Source organism: Spermophilus citellus (genome assembly GCF_964194105.1).
Source record: "Spermophilus citellus genome assembly, chromosome: 4".
Lineage (NCBI taxonomy): Eukaryota > Metazoa > Chordata > Mammalia > Rodentia > Sciuridae > Spermophilus > Spermophilus citellus.
The window spans coordinates 20184050-20210609 of NC_138185.1; the positions used below are offsets into that span (position 1 = coordinate 20184050).

At 43.0% G+C, this 26560-nt stretch overlaps 1 protein-coding gene across 2 annotated transcripts; it reads right to left on the reverse strand.

Moving 5' to 3' along the window:
• Positions 1 to 2581: 2581 nt before the first annotated feature.
• Positions 2582 to 25835, reverse strand: ACTR5 (actin related protein 5). 2 transcript variants are annotated; one of them, XM_081289389.1, is made up of 10 exons: positions 25413 to 25835; positions 23887 to 24116; positions 21612 to 21781; positions 18106 to 18141; positions 16761 to 16978; positions 15338 to 15520; positions 9138 to 9254; positions 8316 to 8455; positions 6905 to 7037; positions 2582 to 3481 (listed from the first exon to the last, which is right to left on the reverse strand). In XM_081289389.1, the coding sequence occupies exons 1-10, from the start codon at positions 25785 to 25787 to the stop codon at positions 3239 to 3241; spliced, it is 1845 nt and encodes a 614-aa protein (XP_081145515.1). In that variant the 5' UTR covers positions 25788 to 25835; the 3' UTR covers positions 2582 to 3238. The 2 variants fall into 2 exon arrangements, with proteins under 2 accessions (XP_081145515.1, XP_081145516.1); XM_081289390.1 differs by lacking the exon at positions 18106 to 18141 and having other exon boundaries at positions 25413 to 25833.
• Between the last annotated feature and the right edge of the window lie 725 nt (positions 25836 to 26560).

Consider the following 26560-nt stretch of genomic DNA (forward strand, 5'->3'; position numbering starts at 1 on the left):
AAGAGAATGAAAGGGTAATCTATGAACTGATGTATTTGATAAGGAATTAATGCCCCAAATACATAAAAACTCCAATAACAAAAACAAAAACCTAATTAAAAGATGGACAAAGGACTTGAATAACTTTTTCTGAAGAAGACCTACAAATGGCCAACAGATACACATCACTAATCATCAGGGCAATTCTTATCAAAACCCATTAGTCTGGCTACTACATAAAACAAATGAAGTCATGAAATAGCAAGAACTGGTGAGGTTGTGGAGAAATTGGAACCCTGTGTACTGTTGGTAGGAACGTAAAATGGTGCAACTGCTATGAAAGACAGTATGGCGTTTCCTTGAAAAAATTAAAAATAGAACCCACAGGACCCAGCAACCCCACTTCTTGGTATAAATCCAAAAGAATGAAATCAGGATTTCAGAAGAATCTGAACTTCCATGTTCAGTGCAGCATTGGTCACAACAGCCAAGACACAGAAGCAACTTAAATGTCTAACAAACGAACAGATAAAAACGTGGTAAAGACATACTAACACTTTCCAGCTATAGAAAAGGAAATCTTGCCATTGGTGACAACAGGAAAGGACTTGGAAGATATTTAGTGAAACAAGCCAGCCACAGGACAAATCTGCATGGTTCACTCCACTCTTCTGAGGTATCTGAGTCTAGCTCATAGAAGCAGAGAGTAGACCTTGACTGCTGGGGCTGGAGAGATGGGGAAGAGGGGAACTGTTCCAAGCCCCTTCCCCTCTGCTTCTCCGCTTTCCTGGGGGAAACCTCTGCTGATGTTCCGAGTTCTGCTATGCTGGGATTCCTCCACCTCAAGGGCAAGTTGCTCCTTCCCCTGTGGCTAACTACTTCCTACCGGTCTCAGACTCACCCTTGGACTGAACCTGGCCATCTGTACTTGTTTCCAAAGACTGCTGTTCTAGCTACCACAGACTTGGTGCTCAAAACAACAGATATTTATTTATACTTGCACAGTTTTGGAGGCCAAGGCCCCAAATCAAGGCGTCACCATGGCCATATTCCCTGCAGTCCCCAGTACCCTTCAGATGCAACTCTGGGCCCTGGACACTTCAAGCTTAATCAAACACAACCCCTTCTCTTGAGGAACACAAAACAGTGTAAAAGAAACCACCTGGGCCTAAAGCACAGCTAAGTGGTAAACGTCTGGCTGGTGGTTTGTGCAAGGGGCTGAGGAAGCCCCTGGGGTACCAAAACTCCTGCCTAGTGTGCTGGGAAAGAATGAGGAAGACTGCATGTGCAAAGCTGGTCACGGAAAGCCTGGCATGCTCAAAGACGAAACCAGATAGCTCAAGGCTCAGCCCCTTGGCCTGAACCTCACCACGGCCCCCGAATTTCCTGTGTTCCAGTGTTATCACCTGCAAGCCTGAGCACATCTAGCTTGCTAGCTTGTTTGGTCATAAAGTACCTAATTGAGAAAGACCTGCCCAGGGTCTTTCTCCATGAGGACATGACCTCCAAGGCAGACCTTTGACCCCACCACTGCCTTTCAGACTGGGGTTTTGTTACTGTTGCATTGTGTCTGTGGTGCAGGGATCCAACCAGGCCTTAAACATTCTAGGCAAGAGCTCTTCTACTGAACCCCAGCCCCAGCCCCTCTTGCCCAGCTAAGATCAGTCCTGCTTTCTTCACATCTATCCCAAGCCCACTCAAAATTCATGTTTCCTGCCATCTCATCAGTTCTTGGGCCCAGCCATGATGGCCAGTGGCTCACTGGACCATGCCTTGGAAGTTATTGGGTCCGCTTGAGTCTCCTACCTCCTCCTCCACCACCACAGCTCCCTCCTGGTCTGAGTTTCTAAACCCTCGAGAGCTGGATCCAGGTTCTAAAGCAGCCTCCTCAGCAGGCAGGCTGAGGCACCATGGGATCCAAATGCAAGGTTCTGTGACAACGATATTAGCAGCTCAGGAGCTTTCTGGGCTTAATTCTTGATGAGTTAGAACTCCCAACAAGCAATCTCCGTAAAAGAGGGGTTATTTGTCCATTCACTATGTAACAAATGAGATGTCTCAGATTCTCCTACTACAAGACTCACCAAAACTCAGGGAAAGTGAGATTGTGGCAGAATAAAGGCTACAGGATCTACCTTTTTCTTCAGAGAGACTTAAAAACATTAAGGAGCCAACAAACTCACAGGGATAGAAATAAAATTTTTGTAGAAAGGTCTCATGTAGTAGAAAAGTCTCCAACAAACAAAGTATGAACAAAAGTTGAGCCACTAGCTCTATTTCCGTTCACTCACAAGAGGGCACCCAGCAGGTCCTTAGCCAGCAGAGTGACTTCGCACAAGGTGGTGGTGATCCTCTCCTTTCCTCTGTTTCTTATTTTAAGGGGAAGTAATAGGAGGCGGCAAATATTTCCAGCTCCTGAGATTTCACGGTGACCACTTGCTTCTTTAATATAAATATCAGCTTTTAATATATGAAGGACCTTCCCCTTTGGGCAATCACACAATTTCTGAATAAATACAGTAGGAAAAAATACATACATTGATAAAACTTTATAACTTTTTTTTTTTTAAACAAAAAAGGCTTGAAAATGCAGTAAGAAAAGTCTCCAACAAACAAAGTATGAACAAAAGTTGAGCCACTAGCTCTATTTCCGTTCACTCACAAGAGGGCACCCAGCAGGTCCTTAGCCAGCAGAGTGACTTCGCACAAGGTGGTGGTGATCCTCTCCTTTCCTCTGTTTCTTATTTTAAGGGGAAGTAATAGGAGGCGGCAAATATTTCCAGCTCCTGAGATTTCACGGTGACCACTTGCTTCTTTAATATAAATATCAGCTTTTAATATATGAAGGACCTTCCCCTTTGGGCAATCACACAATTTCTGAATAAATACAGTAGGAAAAAATACATACATTGATAAAACTTTATAACTTTTTTTTTTTAAACAAAAAAGGCTTGAAAATGCAGTAAGAAATAAGTCTAGTGCTCTTCGTACACCCTGACCTCCATGTCTTCATTCACTGCTCGCTGGAAGCTGCCGACAAAACTTCATACCAGCTTCCAGATGCCACACGGCAACTCAGACTTTCCATGCTGCAGTAGCCCCCGGTAATCGAAACTCTGTACAAGATGATCCTGCTGCTCTTATGTCTGTTCTCCCCGGGAGAAATTCAGTTTGCAGCCAAATACATCTAGCACAGTCCTTGTCCCATCACACTGCCAAAAGCCATGTGTGCGGAGCCCTCTCTCTGGAGGGCCCTCTGCTAGGCCTGCTCGTTGGCTCCTGAGCCTTTGCCTGCTGCCTGGGATTCTGAGGTACGTGAGGCCTGCTTGGGCAGGCGAATGGGGACGTAGATGTTGGAGGCACAGTGCTCCTTGAAGTACTCTCCTCCCTTTTCTTCATAGTCCTTCCTGGTGATCCAGGCTTCATCGTCGTCCATGTGATCCAAAGCCCAGTCACGAGCACCATACCAGGCATCCAGCACGGGGTTCGAGGCAAGCTGAACCTGAAATGAGACGCAATGCTCACTAGAAAGATGCCTCCAGCTGGCTCAGGCTCCCAGTGTGACTGCAGCAGGCTCAGCTACAATCCCACAGACCTGTGTGTCCTCAGAAACATGTACAGGAGGCCCCAACTCCCCCTACCTCTGCACCTTCCAAGCAAAGCTGAACTGAAGCACCCAGATTCTCTAAGAGTGCACAAGATGACACAGGGCATGGGGCCCAACTCACTGAACAGGCAGTCCTTTACCAAGGCAAAGCCTGCCACTCTGGGTCAGAGGGACCAGCTGGCCAGCCTCCTGCTTCACACTGTTGTCAATCACAAGCTGCCAGGACAGAGGTGAGGTGGAGGCTGGTACAAGGCTAGCCAGAGCAGTGAGAGAGTCGTGGGAAAAATGACTGCTGAGCAGGTAACCAGGGTGTTCTTTGTGATGCTGCCAATGCTCAGTTCCGATTGCTCGTGTCAGAGTGCGGCTGGGGGTCGGCAGCTCTGTGAGGGTCCTCAGCTAGCCTGACCTGACCATTTAGGGAAATAAATTGGGCCTCCTGATTTCTGGCACTGTCTGCCTCCTTCCCCACCATCCTCTCTCCTCCTCTCTCCCCAACCCCAGGAGTTCCATGATGCGGCAGTGTTTCAGAACTTCTGGAGGGCCAGGCCAGGCCACATGAAGCAGGATCAGCATGCACAGAGAGAGAAGGATGGGACAAGAGAAGTTTGAGCTCAGAGTCTGACTGCCCAGGCTGCCACAGAGGCAAGGGACTTGTGAAAAGTAACATTTTTGTAAGATTGGACAAGAGCCTCTGCTGCTCTGGCTTAGGAAAAGCTTGTGAGAATGAGTACAGGGTGCTTGGTACTCTGTCTTGTAGAATACTGAATTAAGGGTAGCTATCATTATCACTAGTAAGAAATGTAGCAAGATCTACTGTTAATAGAATATTACAGCCATAAAAGGGATACTTTGGGGCTGGGGATGTGGGTCAAGCGGTAGCGCGCTCGCCTGGCATGCGTGCGGCCCGGGTTCGATCCTCAGCACCACATACCAACAAAGATGTTGTGTCCGCCGAGAACTAAAAAATAAATATTAAAAATTCTCTCTCTCTCTCTCTCTCCTCTCTCACTCTCTCTTAAAAAAAAAAGGGGATACTTTGATAAAGGAAAAACTGTCATAATAGTTTGAAATGATAAGAAAATGACCTGAAAATATACATATAAGTAATTTTATTCAGAGAAACTGTATCTAAAAAAACCTTTTTCTCTGCTTTTATTTTGTCTTATGAAAAAGTCTGATATCTTAGTAATGTTTTAAAATATTTTGCTATTTAAGAAAAAATAACAGAATTCTTTCTCTCTTTTTTTACAGTGCTGGGGATGGAACCCCAGGGCCTTACAGGTAAGTACTGAGCTATACCCCCAGATCCACATTTTGGAGTTCTCTATCTTCTAAAAATCATGCAGGGTCTAATAGTACTTATATTCGGGGCACTGCTGTACACAATATCTGCACTTAGAATTGATGGGCTAGTGACAGCATGATACACACTGGCTACATTAGCAATGCAAAAGGGAGTGGTGGAAGTGGGCAGAGGAGAGAGGGTGGACCATGACACCAGAACAGCTCTATACAAGGCTGGGGGAGAGCTGGCAACCACATTCCTACAACCAGTGCTTACAAAGTAACCATAGGAAAGGCTCTGGGCTTGCCAAGCAAGAGATATTTAAAATCCCATGAGGTTTTTCTCAATCACTTTACCATAGACGGGAAGCCAGCACTGCGTCAAGCCCCTGCTCACATTTCAGAATGCTGCCCTTATCTTCAGTGATGTTGCCCCTTCTGTCCTCCTGCCTCTTGGGATGTCTCTCCTAAGTGTCTGTTGTGTTCTATTGTCCTCAAAAGCTGCCGTGATTTAGCACTTGATCCTTGACTTCACCTCCTCTCCCCAGCAGTGCCCTGGGCTCCCTGAGTGTACCCTGCTATCTTTCTCCTGAGCACGCACTCACTAGCTATGGCCAGCTCTTTCTGTGTGTCCCACTGGAAGCTTGACCCACCCTGGAAACAGAATGCAGTTTCCTCCCTTTCCTCCCATAGTTCCTAGTCCAATGAACGTCCTATTTATCAAACTAGTGGTTCCACATAAAACTTGGGGAGTTGTCTTAAATCCCACTTCTCCCCCAAATCCACAATCAATTCTGATCACTTCATCCCCTTATCTCTCTCAAGTCAATCCCCTTTCCTCTCCCTCTGGCAATGCCTTCTTATTTTCTGTGAAGCTACCAAGCGACAGTCTTTCAAGGGCTGGAAACACCTATCAAAAGGCAGACACTGTCCCTTCCCTGTTGGAGGTGAGTTTGGCAAGGGCTATAGACAGGGAAGACTCCCTGGAGGAAATGACATATAAACCAGCAACCAAGAGAGAATAGCAATGAGCTGGGAAGAGTGTTCAATGTAAAGGAACCATTAGGTGCAAAGGGTCCAAGGCAGGAAAACAAGGTTTATCTGAAGAACAAACAACCTGCATCACAGATGAAGGCCAACCTTCTTAGTAGGATGCACAGGTCCTGCATCCTGTGGGCCTGCTGACTTCTCTTCCTCTCTGCCTGCATTCCTTTTTAGCAGCCATATGCTCCAGCCACACTGTTACTTCTCCTTCCCTCAATAAACATTTGCCCCTGCACCTTTGGGCATGCTAGTCCTTCTCTCAGGAATGATCTTGCCAAGCTACCCCACACCACGTTACATAGACCGCAAACACATTTACAATCTTAAAAGATTCAGTTCCATGGAGCCTTCCCTGAACACCAGTGGAAACTTCTAGGTGCCCATACCTTCTGTCCATCCCACTCCAGGTTATTATGGCTCATTTACTTGACTGCCACCCTCAGATAGTGAATTCCTTGCAACTGCAGGCTGTGTCCAGGATATCTCAGCATCCCTACAGTGCCTGGTCCAGGATGGGGGCTCAGACTATGTTACTTGATGATCAAGGATTTGGAAGAAAAATTGTGGGGCACTCATTTATATGACAGCCATAAAATATAGTACTTTAGAAGAATAATGACATGGGAAAATGTTTATGATAGGTTAGGGAAATTCAGGTAACAAAGCAATACACATAAGTGCAGGAAATTTATGAAAGGCAATCTCCTTCAGGCAGGGAGAATGACTTATTCTCACCTGTGTTCTGACATCTTTGAATTTAATTATGCGCATGTCTTCCTTTTTCAATAAAAAAAAAGTATACAAAGAATTGTTTCTCATTCTGCTTTAAAAATTAAACGTAGATTAAAGACCAGAATAAAAGACATAAAAATGTCAACAGTGGACACTGCTGATGATAGAATTATACAGTCATTTTTCTCCCTTACACTTTTACTTTTGCAATCAGAAAATAATGCTATTTTTCGAAACAGCAGCTTAAACAAACAGTACCTGGAAAGAAGACTGAAAGGGTCTCATCTCCAGAAGTTCCTTCTCCATTCTGGCTTTTATCCCAGGATACATCACATTCCCACCAGTGAGAAAAATGTTCTGGACCAGTCTCTCCTGAACTTCCTTTGGGTACCTAGGAGAGAAATGACACTCCAATTTAAATGTTCCAAGAGACTAGAAATGTGGAAATGCAAGCTCTTGGTGAGAAACAGAAAACAGCTGCTTGAAAAGTTAAGATATATAAAACCAAAACTGTCATTTTTCATTCATGTCACTCTACAATGTCAGCCCAATGTTTCCAAAACCTTACTTTGAATGTTCCACTCATATCTTTAACATGATTAAATCTTCTGTGCTTTTGTAATACATTTTTCTAAAAATCAACTTTACTGAAGATTAATTTACATATTCTTTTATAAAGGCTAACAAATTTATGTACTCCCGTAGCCATCACTCCAATCAAGACATGGAACATTTCATCATCCCCAAAGCTCCTCTCCCTGGGGTTGAGGACTGATCTCTCCATCTGTCCTTTTTTTCGTTGGTTCATTTTGTTTTCTTTTTGAGGCACGGTCTTGCTATGCAGCCCAGGACTTAGCCAAATGAGCAGCTGGGATTACAGGCAAGCACCCTGACACCTGTTTTTTTGGGAGGTGTGGGGTGTTTTTGTTTTTTAATAACCTCTTTTTGTTATTCACTTTTGATTACTTTTCCACCCATCATTAAGACATATAGCTCAAAGCCACTCAGAGTAACGGCAGAAGTGCTTTTCCATTTTTTCATTGTGGGTGCACTTTTCCATCCTGTTATACCAAAAACAGCCCGCAAACTACAAATTATGTTCCCTACTTGTACAGCTTGAGTCATGGAAACTCACACTGCAGGAAAACGCCTTTGGAAGTGGGTGGAGGGAGGCCCACTTTGGAAATGTAAACTCTGGTATAAATACAATGTCCACAGGGAGGAAAAAAAAATCCTTCATAGGCACTGCAATATTTTGGGGGTGATTTAAAATCTCCAGTCTTCAGGATTGTGAAGTTTCATATGAAAGCCAGTGCACATTACCACACTGCACTGATCTAAAGGAGTTCTTCTCGCTCCTCACATGAGCTGAGCATTTACATGTTCAGAACACAATCATAGAGCCCACACAGGCACAGGCATGTGACAGGCCTGTCACAGGCCTGGTGACAGCACAGCAAGTGAACACCACCAAGAACAAGCGCATTTCCCAGGGCTCAACCACCATCTCTCAACTCAAAACCCAAGGAGGGCTACGGCTGTAGTTCAGTGGCAGAGTGCTTGCCTAGCATGTGTGAGGCACTGGGTTCGGTCTTTAACACCACATAAAAATGATAATTGAAAAAAAAGAAAAGAAAATGGCTCAAGAAAACAAGTGTCACCATCTTACCTGTCCAGAATGTATTGAAGCGTCTCCGCTATTCCCGCCTGCTCTTCTCCTATGAGCGAGGGCTGGAAAATAATTTCTGGAGCTCGGATTCTTTCTGTCCCAACAAACAGCTGATGATATGCTGCCAAGTTAAACACGGGCTTTAAAAACCCAAGGTTTAAGAGAGATTTTTAGGCCATGATGACAACCGTCCCAGTTGCCAGTTTCCTCACCTGCACCTCTTATTCCAGTGTAGTTTCTGTCCTCTGTGCATGGCACAGCAGCCGCTCTCCAACTCTCCTGACATGAAGGTCCAGTTTTCTACTTTCTTTCAACCTCTGAACTACAATTTCTACACACTGCACTGAGCCATGGTCCCTGAGTTGCAGGGAGCATGGCAATGAAGGGAGGGTGGCATGAAAGGCCTAGCAGAGAAAACCACAGCTCCACCCAGGGCCTGCTTATGCGTTTCAGTCCCTGCACAAAAAGAACACTCCCTCCCGGGGGCCTCAGATGAGCCAGTTTATCCAGGTGTCACTGTAATGATAGAAATGTAGACCCTAAAGAGGATCCACTATGCCAACACTGGCTTAAATGTAGATGAAACCATCAAAAGCCAGTTTACAGACCTCCAGTTACTGGCCTATCCTTTCTCACAGACTGGTGCTGGAACCTCAGTCAGTGCTGGGGGGAAAAAAAACCCTGACTGATGTTGTAAGCACCGATGTCCCCTTCTCTAAAAAGAAAAATTGGGACTTCAAACTACATGTATCACTAAGAAGCAAACTGGCCTTTGTGTCAACAGTTTCAGTGTACACAAGGACATGGAGGCAGGCGTCAAACCTGGACAGTGGTGACAGGTTTCTCCACTTCCGGTGCTTCCTCTGAAAACAAGGGCTCAAAATCATTCATGCTTTCCACATCTTCTAGAGATGGCTCCAGTGGCTCCAGGTCAGGGGTCTGAGGACGAAACAGAATAGCACAAACAAAACAAATCAGAACCAATATCTCCAGCAAGCCCATTCTATGAGTTCACTGTCACAAAAAAGAACTGGAATCTTTCCCAATGTTCCAAAAGCCTGTGTCAAAATTATGAACATTTTTCTATGCTATTTGAACAGAAGAATACACATGAACAGATTGTAAAGCCAACAATGGGCTTTGCTTTCATTGTCTGCCTCTCCTACTTACACAAGCCTGTCTCCTGCCTTCTCTGAAGCTTTCTAATAGCGCCAGCTTCAGGCTGACGCCCCTGGAGATATGCTGCTTGCATCAGTCACACCATCATACACCCAGCTATGGGGCAGCACAGTGTGATAGGGGGTATCCTCCAAAGCAGCTAGGCTACCAACAAAAGGTAATCAATCAATCTATCTATCTACCTACCTATTTATTTATTTATGGTACGATAGAGCTGTGCACAAGCTAGGCAAGTGCTCTACCACTGAGTTACATCCCCAGCCCTTTTTCTCAATTTTTAAATTCTGAGACAGAGTGTCAGTAAGTTGCTTGAGGTTGGCCTTAAAACTTGTAAACCTCCTGCCTCAACCTCCTAAGTCACCAGGATCACCAGCATACACAAGGCCTGGCTCAAATTAATAAACACATGCGCCGACATTAATGGGCTTAACAATTAGTCCCTTAACAGCAGGTCCTTCTGGACTGGAGATGTGAGCAAAGGCTTCCTATCTGTGAAGTCCTGCAGCACAAGCTTTTCTCTTCAATGACAATGACTTGAGTGGGGCCTGGGCGTGCTGACACCATTCCCAAAGGAGGGGTCACGGCACTTTTGTTTTCATTTTAACCTGAGAAAAGGGTGGAGGCAGTGGTCCTACAAGATGTCTTCAGTCATTTGTCATTCTGCCATGTGAAAGGCAGGTAAGTCTTCCTCCTCTAACCTCAAAGGATAGAAATTAGAGGAAGAAATATCTTGTTGCATCCCAGAGAAAAATGCTCTATCGATGTTGGTGGGTGCAGAGCAGGCTGACTTACAAGGTGGTGTCTGGGGAGGGATCTAGCAAACCCAGTAACCAACAGCCACAAAAGCCTGAAAGAAGATTCCACACTTAATTTGTGTTCCAAGTCCCTCCTTATTCTCAGAATCTATGGAATATGTGAATTACCAACACAATTCAGACAACTTAAACATAATCCTCTACATCCTGTGCACATATATTGCAAATGTAGACTAGCAAATTGGCAATGTCCCTCAATACTCCCCCACCCCACACTCACACGCCCCAAATCACATGGCATATGTGGCAAACAAAATGCACAACAATGTATTCCTGATTCTGTTCAATTTAAATTATTTGACCATATATAAGGGGCATTTCCCAGGCTTGAGCATAAATCCTACAAAGGAAAAATAATACTTCATCGGAGACCAAAGGACCAGATGAGAAACCTAGTTTACAAAGAGGTAATTCAGGGAGGACAGGAGGTAGGTTATGGACAAAGCCTCTGGGTCTCAGTGAAGGAGGTCATGGGTCAGCTCATGGATCAGGAAGCTGTGGCTCAGGCAGAAGTAACTCACATAAGTGGTGGAAACATGGTAGGGGAGAGAACGGCTCAGCTCCAAAGCTTTGTTCTGCCTTCAGCTGAAATTCTATAAATCAGGAGTCTGAGTGTAAGGAAATCAACAAAGGCTTTAGGAACAGGAAAAGACCTAGCTTGAGGCCAGAGTGGATAATAAAAAAAGAGATGAGCAAGAAGTCTCACCTGCCCAGCAAGTCTAGCTGACCTAAATGACATGCTCCTTTGCCCTAGCAAGAGGAACGTTCCATTTGACCACATAGTTTGTAATCTGTAAGATGCTGAGCAAGTCCTGGGAGTGCCTATGCCTACTCTGGAGCATTAACCCAGCTCTGAGAAATGACACAGGGGATCCCACAAAGATCAAAAGTGGATCACCCAAGTTCTCTTCCATTTGAGGCACCCAGGAACCAGGAAGCAGTATGATATAAAGAACAAGCTCCTGTTCAGAAAAATCCTTCTTTCCTTTCTTTTAAGCACTCATCTGGCCCCTTCAACAATTCAGTTGTATTAGTGGAATGGAGACACACAAATGCTGTGTATCTAAAATAATGACAGACAAAGCTTGAGACCTCCCCCCCAATAGGAGCAAGTACTGGGGGGTTCCACTCTACTCCTCATGCCCCATAAAGGGGACCCTCCCCGACAAAAAAGAGGTAGTCTCAGCAGGAGTTCAGGAGGACTCCAACAGAAACTGATGCAAATAATGTCAAGTGACTTCTCCAGCACAGTCATGACAGGAAGTGATGAATGCATGCAGCTTCCTTCTACCTCCCTGAAGTGTGTGCACCATGAACACATCTCATGGAAGCTCCTTCTTGGAAGCCAGTCACCCCTTGCTGCAAGAGGCCCTGTCTGGAGCTGGGGTCAACAGTCTTTTCTGAACTCTGTCTTGGGAGTTGCCCCAGGCCAGATGCTAGACAGTTAAGTGAAAAACCCTCCAGGTGACTCTATCCCCAATTTTTCATGTCTTCCCAGCCCAGGCATCACAGAGCAGATCTGATCTACTCTTCCAGAATCCCTGACCCATTAAACTCTCGAGGACAAATGAATGGTAGTTGTCTTACACTATTAAGTTGAAAGCAACAGATAAGTGAGCCATGCTTCAGTGGTGCAAGAATACAGAAAGCCCTAGACAGCCACTAGGAACCCTCCATTACCTCCCAGCTTCCTGGTGCAGTGCTCACAGCCATTGTCCCAGACAGTTCCAACACTCTCCTCTTCAGTCCCCTTCCTACTATCAGTCCTGAGATTATTAGCAGATCCTTTTTGTTGCTTTAAAAACTGAACTTCTTACTTATTCTCCATTTGACCTCCTTTTCTTTTTTCTTGTCCTTTCATCCTTCCACCAAAGGATAAAGGTACCATCTTCCATCTGAGGTCAGGCCGACCATCTGTGATCTTAAAACTCTACGAACCTCTCTGATTTCCCTATTCTCTGCAGGTTTTGTCTCAAACAGAGAGCTGGCATTCCCAGCACTCTTCTCTTCCTCCCAGCAGAGGGTTCTCCTCAGCTGAGTCCTGGAAAGCTCTCTGTTCTGTGCTCTCCGCTCTTCCTTTGAGGCACTCAGAAGGGCAGAAACCTTATATTTTTTGTCTTTTTAGGAACCTTATCTTAATTACCTCTGCATTCCTGATGCCTGGCATACACTAGGTGGTAGCGCCCACCTTCAAATTCCCCCAGAACAAAGACTATAAAATTTTGGGTTTCAAAAGACTTCTTCAGTTACAAGAAAAACAGCATCATTTACCTTTTTCCAGCTACATTCAAAGCATGTCACCTTACAAATAAAACTTATTAGCTTCACTAAAAGTGGTTTAAAAATTTATTTATGCTAATTCATACAATTCAGAGAGGAACCAAGCTAGTAATTTCAATGCAAACATGCACCCCACAGAGGAGAGTCCTGTTGGCTGACTACACCCCCCGCTCAGATTCTCCAGGGTCTCCACATGTACTATGTATTTCAGGAGGACTAACACAACTGTTCCTTTGGAACCAGATAGATTAACAGTCTGCCAGGAGTTTCAGAAGCAGCAACAGGGTTTCCTGGAATTTTCTTGAGCAGCGGAACAACAACAGGGACCAACTCTGATCCTGCTAGTAAAGCCAGAGAACTTTCTGTATTGGCCCCACTGTGTTTTCCAACAAATGATGACATTCTAAATCTGCACACACACACACCCCCAATGCTATGCCTGTGGCTGTGAAAAGTAAGCATCTTCTACTTTAACTACTGCATTAAGAATGCTAACAAAGCCTGCTCCTTACAACATTCTCACAGGAATAGTTTCAGAATACAAACAACTAGAACAGATTGGTCTGTAGGAAAAATGGATGTTGGGAAACAGTGTAAGTTTTAAATTCCCAGTTATATAAAGCCATTACTGCATAAGTGGAGTTTCACAGGAACTTCAATTCATCATCTATTCACTTCATTCAAAGTGAATTATATTGTTGGAAAATACTTTTTTGAAGGTAGAACTTGTTAACCAATATAGCTAAATTTATACCATGAATTTGACTGTAACTGACTCTAGTCACTAACAATCACCCTCAATAAATGCTGACTGACCATTAAAGCTTCAGTGACAGCAATTCAGTAAATTTGTTATATAGAGAAGCCTCTTTCGAAATACAACATTTCAAAATCTCCCCAAGTCCAAAGCATTCTGATGTGTGTCCTCAGAGCACAGAACAAAGGTATATAGGACACATAGGAAGAACCTGTGAATGAACAGAGGAGCACCTGAATCACAGTGTGTAACAAATGCAGAAAAAGGAACAAAGAAAAGGAAAACCTAGTTCCCTCAACTGCTCAGGAATCACATTTTCACAGCTGTTCATTTTTAACTTTTTAAATCTGAAACTCCTCACCTGCATGTGGCTTTGTGGCACCTCTCTAATATAAAGACACTTATATGTCTTTATATATGATATGATATGCTGAGCATGAGGAAGACTAAATATGGATGAACACTTAACAGAGACAACATGGATCTGGGTTGCATAAAATCACAGGTCAAATCTGGGGGAAGCAACAAAAAGGCACAGTGATTCAAGAGAGGCTGATCCGGGTAGAGGAAGGAGGCCAAAGCCCTTCCTTCCCTAGATCGTAGTGACCAGAGGGGGATCCAGGAAGACTAGCTCAGGATGTGCTCTATAAAGCAAGCGTGCTCATGGCTGGCTCAGTCCCCAATTGCAGCCTATCGACAGAGGGAGAGAATGCAAGTCCAAGAGCAAAAACTACAGTAAAGTAAGCTTCCTGCTGAGCCAAAGTTGGCTGTGACCTCACTGATGAGCACCACACCACACAGGGCATCAAACAGCATTGACTTACATCTTTCTACAGTACTGTTTCTAAAAACACAAGTAATCAAGTGTTTTTAAAAAGCTGATTGATTTAAAAACAAAAAAATAATAGCTACTCTCGTTAATTCTGCTCAAACATGTCATAAGATAATGAGTAAGTTCCTTTGTTTTGGAATTCTAGGGATGACAAATTCAGTTATATTGTATACACTTAATAGTACTCTGTTCCAGTTCTACAGACAGGACACCCGGCCAGTGACTGCTGGGCTGAATTGATATAGGCTATCCATTCCTTCACTATGTAGGGCCCAAGGTATCATCAGATCTGGGCTACCGAGGTCCTCAGCTCAGTTCTTCCACTTGCCCTTGTGGTCACACTAACATCTATTATTAACAGTCCACTGGCAGAGAACAGAAAGGAGCAAAAGGAAATTTAAGAGCGTATCCAGAGTTAGTCTTTAGTATCTAATTAAAAAATGATCTTGGCTGGGGTTATAGCTAAGCACATGTGAGGCACTGAGTTTGATCCTCAGCATCACATAAAAATAAATGAATACAGTAAAGGCATTGTGTCCATCTACAACTAAAAATATTTTTAAGTCAACCTGTAAATGTTTTATCGAGCATATCTGCCAGTTATTATAAAAAAAAAAAATCCATAAACTTGGGCTGGGGTTGTGACTCAGAGGTAAAGCACTCACCTAGCATGCGTGAGGTGCTGGGTTCGAGCCTCAGCACCACATTAGATAAATAAACAAACAAACAAACAAACAAATAAATAAATAAAAGATTGTGTCAGCCTATAACCTTTAAAAAAAAATCCATAAACTATGTATGAAGCATGAGCCCTATTCTCAGTTGACATCAAGATGGAAAGAGGTAAATGAACAATCAACCATGATGTACTGTTAAATGACAAAGAAATAGGTTCAGGCTCAAGAAGCAACACAGAACTGGTGTGAATGTTCTTCGTAGTTCACATTCCGTTGCCCGTCGTGAGATCCCTCTCCTCAGAACTTCTCTGGTACAAATCTGTCATGGCTACCTCCATCCACGCACCTCATCAAGCTGCTCTCTCCCCCCCAACACCTAGTCACAACGCCTTTGATACCAGCCTTAAGGCATTCCTCCCTCTCAGGAGGGCTGCTCTCTCTAAATGACCCCACTGGGTCTCCCTCTCAAGACCTTCAGTCACCTCTGGCTTGCTGTCCACCACGTCCACCTCGAGGTTGACTTCTGCTTGAAGGATTTTCTGTTTCGCTTGCTCCACTGCTGCACTGAGCTTCTGTATGTAGGACTGCAGCTCTTCTGGGGAGTCCATGTTCAGCTCTATCAGAGCTTTGTGAAACTGATCCATCTGTCCATCCTCTAGAAGTTCCTGAAACCAGAACAGTCATATACACATAGTGCAATCACAAAAAGGAAGGAAAGAGAAGTAGCTTAAAAGCCAAGTAGAAAGAACTGCAGCAGGAGGAGGTTCCCAGGGTTCCCCTAGCCTGCCTTCCACAGACTTACACTTCTAGCTTCCCCAAAAAATGTTCAGATGGCTGCCCTCCTCCCCTGCTGTTCTGGACTAGGATCAAAGCCTGGCTAGGCTAAACTAATCTACAGTGACAGATGTCAGAAATGTTGTCATCTTTACGGGGTAGTTATTGGCAAAGAGGAGATATGAGGGAGGATGGTGATACTATTTCTTGACTTGAGGGCAGACACATGGCACATTATCACTTCAAGAAAATTCAACAAGATGCATACTTAAGATCTGAGCACATTGCATTATACATACTACACTTAAAAAATTAAAAAACAAATTAGCTGGGCACAGTGGCACATGCCTGTAATCCCAGTGACTTGGGAGTCTGAGGCAGAAGGATTACAAGTTTAAGGCCAACCTGGGCAAATCAGCAAGACCTTGTCTCAAAATAAAAAATACAAAAAAGGGCTGGTGATGTAGCTCAGTGATAGAACATCCTTGGGTTCAATCTCCAGTACCAAAATAAATATATAGGGCTGGGGACATAGCTCAGTTGGTAGAGTGCTTGCCTTGCATGCACAAGGCCCTGGGTTCAATCCCCAGTACCACAAATAAATAAATAAACAAACAAACAAACTAACTAACTAACTAACTAAAGGAGATTATAAGGCAAAAAAAAAAAAAAAATCAAAGCTGGAGTCAACAACTCTTTCAGAAACACCTATTGCCATACTAGACTCTGTATTAATGATCTCAGTTCTAATGGTCCCCCTGGGCTCCTCCTTAACCCCCAGAGTGACTTACAATAATCAATTTATTTTCTTTTAAATACTGGTGATTATACCCCTGAGGTACTTAGCCACTGAGCCACATCTCCAGCCTTTTTTATTTATTTTTTAAATTTTATTTATTTTAAATTCTGAGGGTCTCATTAAGTTGCTTGGGGCCTCATTAAATTGCTGAGGTTGACCTCAAACTTGTAATCCTCCTACCTCAGCCTTCCAAGTCACTGAAATTACAGGCGTATATCATCATGTCAAGCTTAATCAATATACTTATGGCTAAGGAAAAATTCAGAGGAGAAAATTCCTTGGGACCACCTTCTTAAGTGAGGCCAGAGACCCATCCCAGCATCTGCTGTCACCTGAACATAGAGTAGTCGGTCCAGTCGCTCCTGATCCAGCTGCAGCTTCTCCTCTCGCCGCCGGGCATTGAGCTCCTGCAGCCGCCGTAGCTGCTGCTGCCGCCTCTCCTGCTTCTCCTCAGCAGTCAGAGTGCTGCCCAGGAGCTTGCTGGAAAACGGAAGCTGCATCTTGTGGACATTGTTCTCATAATAATCAGGGCACTGCCACTTTTGCAATTCTTTAAAGAAAGAATTTTAGAAGTCATGAGATGGAAACCCTAACAACACAAAAATCAAAACACAAGGATTTCGGATGCAGGTTAAGATGGAGAAAACACCATCCGGCCAATCTCTGAATCCACTCAATCAACTACATGCTGCAATAAAATGTGGACATATTGCCAGCAGACCTGTTCTAAAAGAACTGATATGTGATGTTATTTAAATAGAAATCGTACCAGAAGGAAGCCTAGAACATCAGGAATGAAAGAACAGCGATGGAAATTATGAAAATCTGGTTAAACCCAACACACTAATCTCCTCCTGAGTTCTTTAAATTAGGTTTGACAATTGAAAGTAAAAAAATCACATCACTGTCTGATGGGCTTCCAGCATATACAGATGGACACATGTAAGACAGCACCAGTGAGTCTAGTGTTAACATTTCTACATTCCATTTCAAGTAGAAAATATCGATTCTAAATAGGCCATGAAAAGTTAAATTTACAATAATCTCAAATAACTGCTTAAAAAAACAGATATAGTAAAAAAGGAGAAAAAAAAAAAACCCAGAAAAGTTAAAATGGAATTTAAAAATGTTCAAATAACCTAAAAGGCAAGAGAGAGGAACAAATAACAAACTGAGGGAACAACAATATTAAAAATATAAAAATATAAAATCCAAATATAAATAATAAATTGTAAAAAAATTATAAAAAATTGTAAAAAATCTGACATAAAGATTTTTTTTCTTTTTGGTACTGGGATTGAACCCAGGGTGCTATACCACTAAGCTACATCCGAACCCTTCTTATTTTGAGATAGGGACTGGCTAACTTGCAGTTGGCCATGAACTCGAAATCCTTCTGTCTCAGCCTCCCTAATTGCTGGGATTACAGGCAAGCACCACTGTGCTTGGCTATATTAGACTTTTAAAAAAATGATCTAACTACTAAGAAATTCATTTTGAATACAGCAATATTGACAGGTTAAAAGTTAAAGGACAAAAAGACGTGCCATGCAAGCCCTAATCAAAAGAAAGCTGGTGTGGCTTTATTAATGCTCAAGCAGACTTCAAAGACAATTGCCAAGGATAAAGAGGGACAATACAAGGGATGGGGTTGCGGCTCAGCGGTAGAGCGCTCACCTCGCATGTGCGAGACCCTGGGTTCGATCCTCAGCACTACATACAAATAAATAAATAAACAAGTGGAAAAAAAATTTTAAAAAGAGGGACAATACATAATGATAAAAGGTCAATTTGGCAAGAAGTTTGTTAAATATGCACCTACCAAAAAAGAGTAAAATACCTGAAAACAAAACCTGACAGAACTGAAGGGAGAAAAAGGAACACCCACAAGTACACCCAGAGATTTCAATTCATTTTTCTCTAGTATCTGTAGAGTTAATAAATGGGAAGTGAACAGGGATACAGAAAAACAGAGCAACACCTCAACCAATGGAAGCTAAGTAACAGCCCAGGACACACTCCAGAATGCATATCCTTTTCAGGAACCTTATGCCAGCTGAGCTTCGTGGCACTCGTTTATAATCCCAGCAGCTCAGGAGGCTGAGGCAGGAGGATCCCAAATGCAAAGCCAGCCTCAGCAACTTAACAAGACCCTGTCTCAAAATAAAAAATTATACAGAAGGGCTGGGGTTGTAGCTCAGTGGCAGAGTGCTCACTTAGCACATGTGAGGCACTGGGTTCAATCCTCAGCACCACATAAAAATACACAAAATAAAGGTATTGAGTCCATCTACAACTTAAAAAAAAAAAAAAAAAAAATTGGGTTGGGGATATGGTGTTTAAGTGCCCCTGGGTTCAATTCCCAGTACCACCCCCACCCCCAAAAAAGTAACTTCTGCCAAAGTTGACCAGACCCTGGGTTATCAAACAAGCAAATTTAACCAATATTAGACAAAGAACTTTGATCATAACAGAATTAAGCTAGAAATAAATCACAGAAAGATAATAGGAAAATCTCCAAATGCTGTATATAAAGCAATCAATTGCTTAAAGGAAATTAATCAATTGCTTAAAGAAGTAGTCTTGAAAAAAACTAGAAAACATTATAATTCAATAAAAATGAAAATATATCAAAATTTGTGGGATACAGGTAAAAAGCAGTGCTGTGAGGGAAAACTGCAGAACTAAATGCTAGGCTTTTTTGTTTTGGTAGTGGTTGTTTTCAAAAGAACATTCTCATAACAATCTTAAGTTTCAAAAAGAGGAGGAAAATGAATCAAGCAGAAAAAAAATAAATAGAAGAAACCAATGGGGTTACCTAAATAGTCCTGTGTCATTCACGATAGCAAGATTGTGGAACCAACCTAGATGCCCTTCAATAGATGAATGGATAAAAAAAATGTGGCATTTATACACAATGGAGTATTACTCTGCATTAAGAAATGACAAAATCATAGAATTTGGAGGGAAATGGATGGCATTAGAGCAGATTATGCTAAGCGAAGCTAGCCAATCCTTAAAAAACAAATGCCAAATGACTTCTTTGATATAAGGGGAGTAACCAAGGACAGGGTAGGGATGAAGAGCTTGAGAAGAAGATTAACATTAAACAGGGATGATAGGTGGGAGGGAAAGGGAGAGAGAAGGGAAATCGCATGGAATTGGAAGGTGAGCCTCAGGGTCATACACAATTACATATAAGAGGAAAGGAGGGGTAAGAGAAAAATAATACAAGTGAAGAAATGATTTACAGTAGAGGGGGTAGAGAGAGAAAAGGGGAGGGGAGGGGAGGGGAGGGGAGGGGAAGGGGGATAGTAGAGAATAGGATAAACAGCAGAATACATCAGTCACTAGAATGGCAATATATAAATCAATGGAAGTGTAACTGATGTGATACAGCAATCTGTATACCGGGTAAAAATGGGAGTTCATAACCCACTTGAATCAAATTGTGAAATATGATATATTAAGAACTTTTTAATGTTTTGAACGACCAACAATAAAAAAAAATAGTCCTGTGTCTATTAAAGAAATTGAATTCATAGTTAAATGCCTTTGTAAAAAGAAATCCTTAGAGTCAAATGGTTCTCCTGGAGAAGTCTACCAAACATTTAAAGAAAAAAACATAACATCAATTATTTACACCATCTTTCCAGAGAGTAGTAAGAGGCAGAGCACTTTTCAACTCACTGAACAAGGCCAGTCATCACCTTAACACCAAAATAGCACAAGAAACCATATACCAACGCCCCCCCATGAAACAGACACCAAAAAAATCCCTCACAAAATAGTAGCAAATCAAGTTCAGCTATACATACATTAAAAGAGTAATACACACGAACAAGTAGGTTTATCCAAAAAAACAAGAATGGTTCCATATTCAAACACAATCATTATAATCCCCCACATCAACAGTCCAAAGCAGAAACAATTCAACAGCTTTGAATCTTCTAAAGTTAAACATACATTTACCATATGCCTGTACATTAGTATGTAAAGCAGCTCCAGCCATAATAACCAAAAACTGGAAACAACCCAAATGACTATTCATGATGAATGGATAAACAAACTGTGGTGCCTCCATATAATACAATACAGTTCCACAATAAAAAGGAAAGAACCACTGAGATCCTCAACAATTTGGATGAATCTCAATGGCATAACACTGAATGAAAGTTTCAAAAAGTTACATATCCTATTTATATAACATTTTGGAACAGATGAAAATTACAGTAACAAATAACAGGTGAGCAACTGCTTGGGATGGGGACAGAATATGACTTATAAAGAGAAAGCATGAGCGAGTTTCTTGGGATAAAAGTACACACAATTATGATAGTGGATGTACAGATATGTTATAATTCACAGAACACACCCCCCAAAAAAGTCAATTACAAAACAAGCTGATACCAGAATACCTTGAGAACAAAGAGGGAAAAGCAGAGAGAGCTGTGTCATCTGACAAGCACCTCTCTGGCCTGAGGGTGCTCCCAAATTCTTTGTCAGACGGCATATGTGTTGCTTGGGACTGAACCCAGGGCCTCACATGATAAACAGGCACTCTACCATTGAGCTACAGCCCTAGACCCACAGATTCTTTCTTTTTATATGTGTCTCTCTAATTTCTTTTATCCCAGGAATAACGGGTACTTAAAAGATTTCTGAAGACACAGCCCTTAGCCACTACTATACTCTACACTTAAAAATAATTAAGATAGTAAATTTTATGTTATGTGGTTTTCACCAAAATTAGTTTTCTTTTAAAGACAGTGTTTGCCCTTCTGGAGCTTAGTAGTAGTAGTCAACTGAAGTAAAGATCTTTAATGTCAACAAGAAAACCCATCCACACACTAGGTGTGGTGGTACATGCCTGTAATCCCACTGAATTGGAAGGCTGAGGTGGGAGGTTCACAAACTAGAGGCCAGCCCCAGCAACTTAGCAAGACCTTGTCTCAAATTAAAAAATAATAAGGGCTGTGGATGTAGCTCAGTGGTAAAGAGCCCCTGTGTTTAATACCCAGTGCCAAAAAAAAAAAAAAATTAAGAAAGTGAATACCAAAAGAAAAAGGGGGTGCTAACAGAAATAGAGTAAAAACATAAGAAAGCAAGAATCTTAATAGCTTAGAACACTCCAAAGATCACCAACATCCAAAAGCTGCAGCAGGCAAAGTCCTCTCCTTTACCTTCCCCGTAGTCCTCAGCAATGTAGCTGTGCTCATGCAGGATCTCCTCCATGCGGCTGAGAGTGATGGCCGCCAGGTGCCCCGGATACTTCAGTTGGAGGAGTCGCTGGAGGTAACCAGCTGCCTGGCTTCCTCCAAGATTGATGCGTTTGCAGTTTTTGGCATCTAGCCTGCAATCAAGAAAAAATATATTTTTTGGCAACACAGAGAAGAGAATATGAACTATCTTGGAAACAGAATAATTTAATGAAGACAAAGAAACGGACAAAAAGTGGGGGTGGCATAAAACTTTACAGCTACTGGGCACAGTGGCACACACCTGTCATCCCAGTGGCTCAGGAGGGTGAGACAAGAGGAGAGAAAATTCAAAGCCAGCTGCAGCAACTTACCAAGATCCTAAGCAACTCAGCAAAACCCTGTTTCTACATAAGATAAAAAAGGCTGGGGATATGGCTCAGTGGTTAAGTGCCCATGGGTTTAATCCTTGATACCAAAAAAAAAAAAAACAAAACCCTTACAATTGCAAGAGACTCAAGTCCTCTTAGTCTAACCTCTTAACCAACACAGAAATTTCCACATCCAGATACCTGGCCATCTAACTTCTGGCCAGTCTCAGAAGGAAACAGGTTTAAGAGAAAAAACACACTCTCCAAAGTCAGACCTTTATGTGACTCATCATGTATTTCCCAAACTGTGGTCCTGGAACCATATCCTAGAATATAATTCCTAGAATTAGCTAGGAAAATGTTAAACATGCTGATTCCCAGGCCCATTCGTTCTTGGGTGGGCCTGGGAATCTATATTTTAACAAGCCCTTCCAGAACTCCTCCCCTACACAATCCACTTCTATTAATGCAATTAGAATAAATAACAAATCACCTATAGGCTTACTGGCATCTTCTAAGGGCCAGATCTCTTTCACATGAACCAAAGGTTCATACAGTACTGAGGATTGAACACCAGGGACACTCTATCACTGAGCAACATCCCCAAACCTTTTTTGTGGGGGACAGGGTTGCTAAGCTGGCCTGAAACCTGGAATCCTCCTGCCTCAGTCTCCCAAGTTGGGATGTACCACCTCACACAACAACTTTAGGCTCCTAATGTAAGAAAGGGAGAGTAGCAGAGCACTGGGAATTTGCTGCATATTCAAACACTGCTGTTCAATCATACTTCACCAGGAGATGGCAGCACAAAACAGGCCATGCACCAATCTGAAAATTCCTTAGTTTTCAGATAAAATAATTTTCTCTCAATAGAATATACATGGTTTCTTTAATTTCTGTATATTCTGCTTACATAAACTATAGAATTCCAAACTTTGGAAAAGTTTGATAATGCCTTACTTCTGGTTTTATAGATTTTCATGGAAACTTCAAGAGAGTCTCATTATGGTCTCAATAAACTCAATGGCATTTGTTTGCCTTAAATATTCAGACTGCTTTACAATTTATAAAGTACCACCACCCATATCACTCATTTCATCAAGCCTGGAAAGTTATTTTTTTCCAATTTCACATGTGAGGAAACAAAGATGTTAAGTACCTTATCTTAGCAGGGCTACAAACCCGGGCATTCAACTCCAAGGCCAAGGCTCTTTCCCTGTAGTGTCAACTCTTTAGGCAATATAAGAAGTATAAAGTTGGCCTAATCTCTTATAGGACAATGAAAGAAAGCCAAACTATCAAGTGGGAATAGACAAACTATCTTTGTCTTTTATTCAACTCAGAAATTTTTAATAAATGCCTCTATCAGGTACTATAACCGAACAGAAAGGTATGAGTAGTGATCAAAGAGTTTAAAAATTTTTTAAAGTCTAAATTAAAAAGTGACTACATAACACAAAGTTAGTTTGATTAAAATTTTTTCAAATAATTTATTCAAAACATTTTTATTGAGTGCCTATTATCTACAGGTACTATGTTAACTATCTCCCCATTAGAATTATAAAATTCTAGAACTAATTTACACCTAAGAGACCATCTCCTCCAACTCCTTCCAGGAGGTCACAAAGGTCAGGCAAAGTGATGTGGTCATACAGTGATGTAGATCAGAGCTAAGCCCAGCTCAGTTTATAGACTGGAGTCTAGTACATGCTCTTTCCACTCCAACTTTACAGTAAACACTAAATGTTTACTGAATGCTGCTTTTGGGCAGGGGAAAGCTGAGGATCAAACCCAGGGCCTCATACATGCTAGGCATAGCTCCCTACCATTGAGTCACATCCTTGGTCCCTGAATGCTTCTTAAAATACCACTCAAAAGTCACAACCCACCTTCCTTCTAAGATGGGTAAAATATGTGTACACTGGTATCCAGATGAAATGATGAGCCCACAGGAAACTGAGTTCTTTGGCTTATTGTGGTAGAAGCTGAAGAGGCTGTCTATTCCATAGGCAACCTTGGGGATCCTGTAGCACTCAAAAAGGAGTTCAGACATCATTTGGCGTGAATATAGTGGATTGCACACAGCTTCTGTCAAAACTATGGGATGATCCACACAGCCCTAGTTTGAAAGAAAGAGGGGAAAAAATGAGTGATAACAGAATACTCTTTAAAACATTAAAAAAAAAAAATCTTAGTGCAGAGCAGAATTCACATTTGATCCCTAATCAAAAACCTGACCAGAAACAAATATAAAAAAAAAAAATCTTGGGCTGGGGTTGTGGCTCAGTAGTAAAACGCCCGGCATGTGCAAGGCACTGGGTTCGATCCTCAGCACCACATAAAAGTAAATAAATAAAATAAAGGTATTGTGTCTAACTTTATATATATATATATATTTATCTTGTCTGTATATATATATACATATATATATATTTATTTATCTTGTCTTTACTGGAAAATATGAAACTTAAGGTTATTAAGTGAAACCTCATCCAAACTGTCAGTAAATGATGTTGGCTAAATGATTATATCCAAAATACCTCTAGAATCCAACTGGTTCTTATCACATCCCCTACTACTTATCTAAGTTGTCACCATCCCTCATCTGCTTTATTCCAAGTCTCCTAAGGGGTCTTCCTGTTTCCATGACAGTCCATTCTGCATCAGCTATAGTGATCCTTTTTAGATAAAAATTGTGTCCCTCCTCTGCTTAATGCCTTGCAACTGCTCCCCAATTCACTCAGAGGAAAAACCTATAAAGTGTGCGATTTGTCCCCACACTACTTCTCTGACATCCTCTTCCTGGTAGCACCTATCCAGGTACTTGCCCCCTCACTCCCCCCATCCTGCGATCAGGATTATACCATACTCCGACTCAGTGCCTTTTCACTGTCTATTCTAACTGGGATACTTTTCCTTCATATATTCACAGGGCTTGCTCCTTCAATTATCTCCTTCAAGACCTTGCTCAGACATACTTTCCCCAAGAGTCCCTACTCCAACCACACATTGAAAAAAATGTAACCTCCTCATCTTCTTCTATCACAGCACTGACGTCTGTCTTTTCATACTAGTATCTTTCCACACTAGCTCCATTGGCACTAACAGTTTTGTGCGATGTTCACAATTGAATTCCAAACGCCTAAAATAAAATGCCTGACACAGGGCCGGTGCACAGTACGTATTCATAAATAAATCAGACACGAGCATATATGCCCTAACGTATATTCTATGGGAAAAGAAAAGGCATTGTTCGATCACTACCCTAAAGCAGGGCACACACATTTTAAGTACTTAGCATGATCGACTAAGCAGAAGATAATCAGAGCCACTGGAAGCCTGACTCCCTCCTGAAAAGCTGAGTGAGCGGACAAGACCTCATCCCTCCCTCACGCCCAGCCCACCCCGCTTGCACCTGGGAGGAGACGCCCAGGTGCTGGAAGCTGTAGTCCAGCAGCAGCTCCTGTAGCTCCAGGTTGACGGGCACGTTGCGGTCGAAGGGCGAGCGCAGCATCCAGCGGAGCGGCTCCAGGCTGCCCAGCGCGTTGCCCACCTGCGGGCCCGCTCCGCCTCGCGCCCCGCCGCGCCCGCGGGCGCACACCGCGCGGAACTGTAGGCGCGGCTCGGGGCCCGGATCCGGCCCGGGGCACGCCCAGCCGGCGCGGGCCTGGAACGACCCATTGTCCAGCACCAGCGGTAGGGGCAGTGGCCCGTGTGCCACGGGTCCGACCTCCAGTACCGGATCCGGCGCGGCTCGGGCGTCGCGGAACGGGAACACGTTGGCCGCCATCTTAGAGCGCGCCGTCCCCGCCCCTCGACGCAGCGTTCGCCCTGCCGCCGCCGCGAAGCCCCGCCCCCTACGTAAGGCCGTACGGCTTGCGCCCGAGAGGGCTTCAGAACAACCACCTCTCGCGAAGCCAGGCCAATCTCTCTCCCTAACTCGCCCTTGGTGGTCAAGGTTATAAGCTTTCGGAGCCGCTAGGCCAAGCCCATTCTGGCCACGAATCCTGACGTTGGTTAACCTTGTCCCCAGCCCATAAGAGACCACGCCCCTTCGTTCTAAGCGGGGCTGCAGACCAGGAAGCCCCGCCTCCAGCGCGTAGTGCCGCCAGGCTCCGCCCTTTCCGGCTTCTAGACTGCCTTTTTTTTTTTTTTTTTGGCTTTTGACTAGTCACGCCCCCCTTGCCAGGAGAAGCTCCTTATCATCTTGGGGTCCGCCTTCGCGTGCTTACCTTTCCCTAGCCCTGCAACTTGCTTAAAGGAGACCCTTTCCCTGTGACTATTCCCTCAAGCTGTCTAGGAAACTCAAACTCTGGAGTACTGCCAATGTTTAACTATGGGACAAAAGCTCGCAATGCAGATGACTTCACTTCGTGAAAAATTTTCAAGCGGTTCACTTATGATTGCTGCATTTCTCAGCATGTATATGTTGCAATACAATACAAAAACAAAAAAAAACTTTATAATGTCACCAGGTTCTAGCCAATAGGGGTGGGAGTGGAGTTGATGTGGTCCACTCCCACTTTTAGCCCTAAAAGCGTTGGGCACACTCTCCTTTCATTT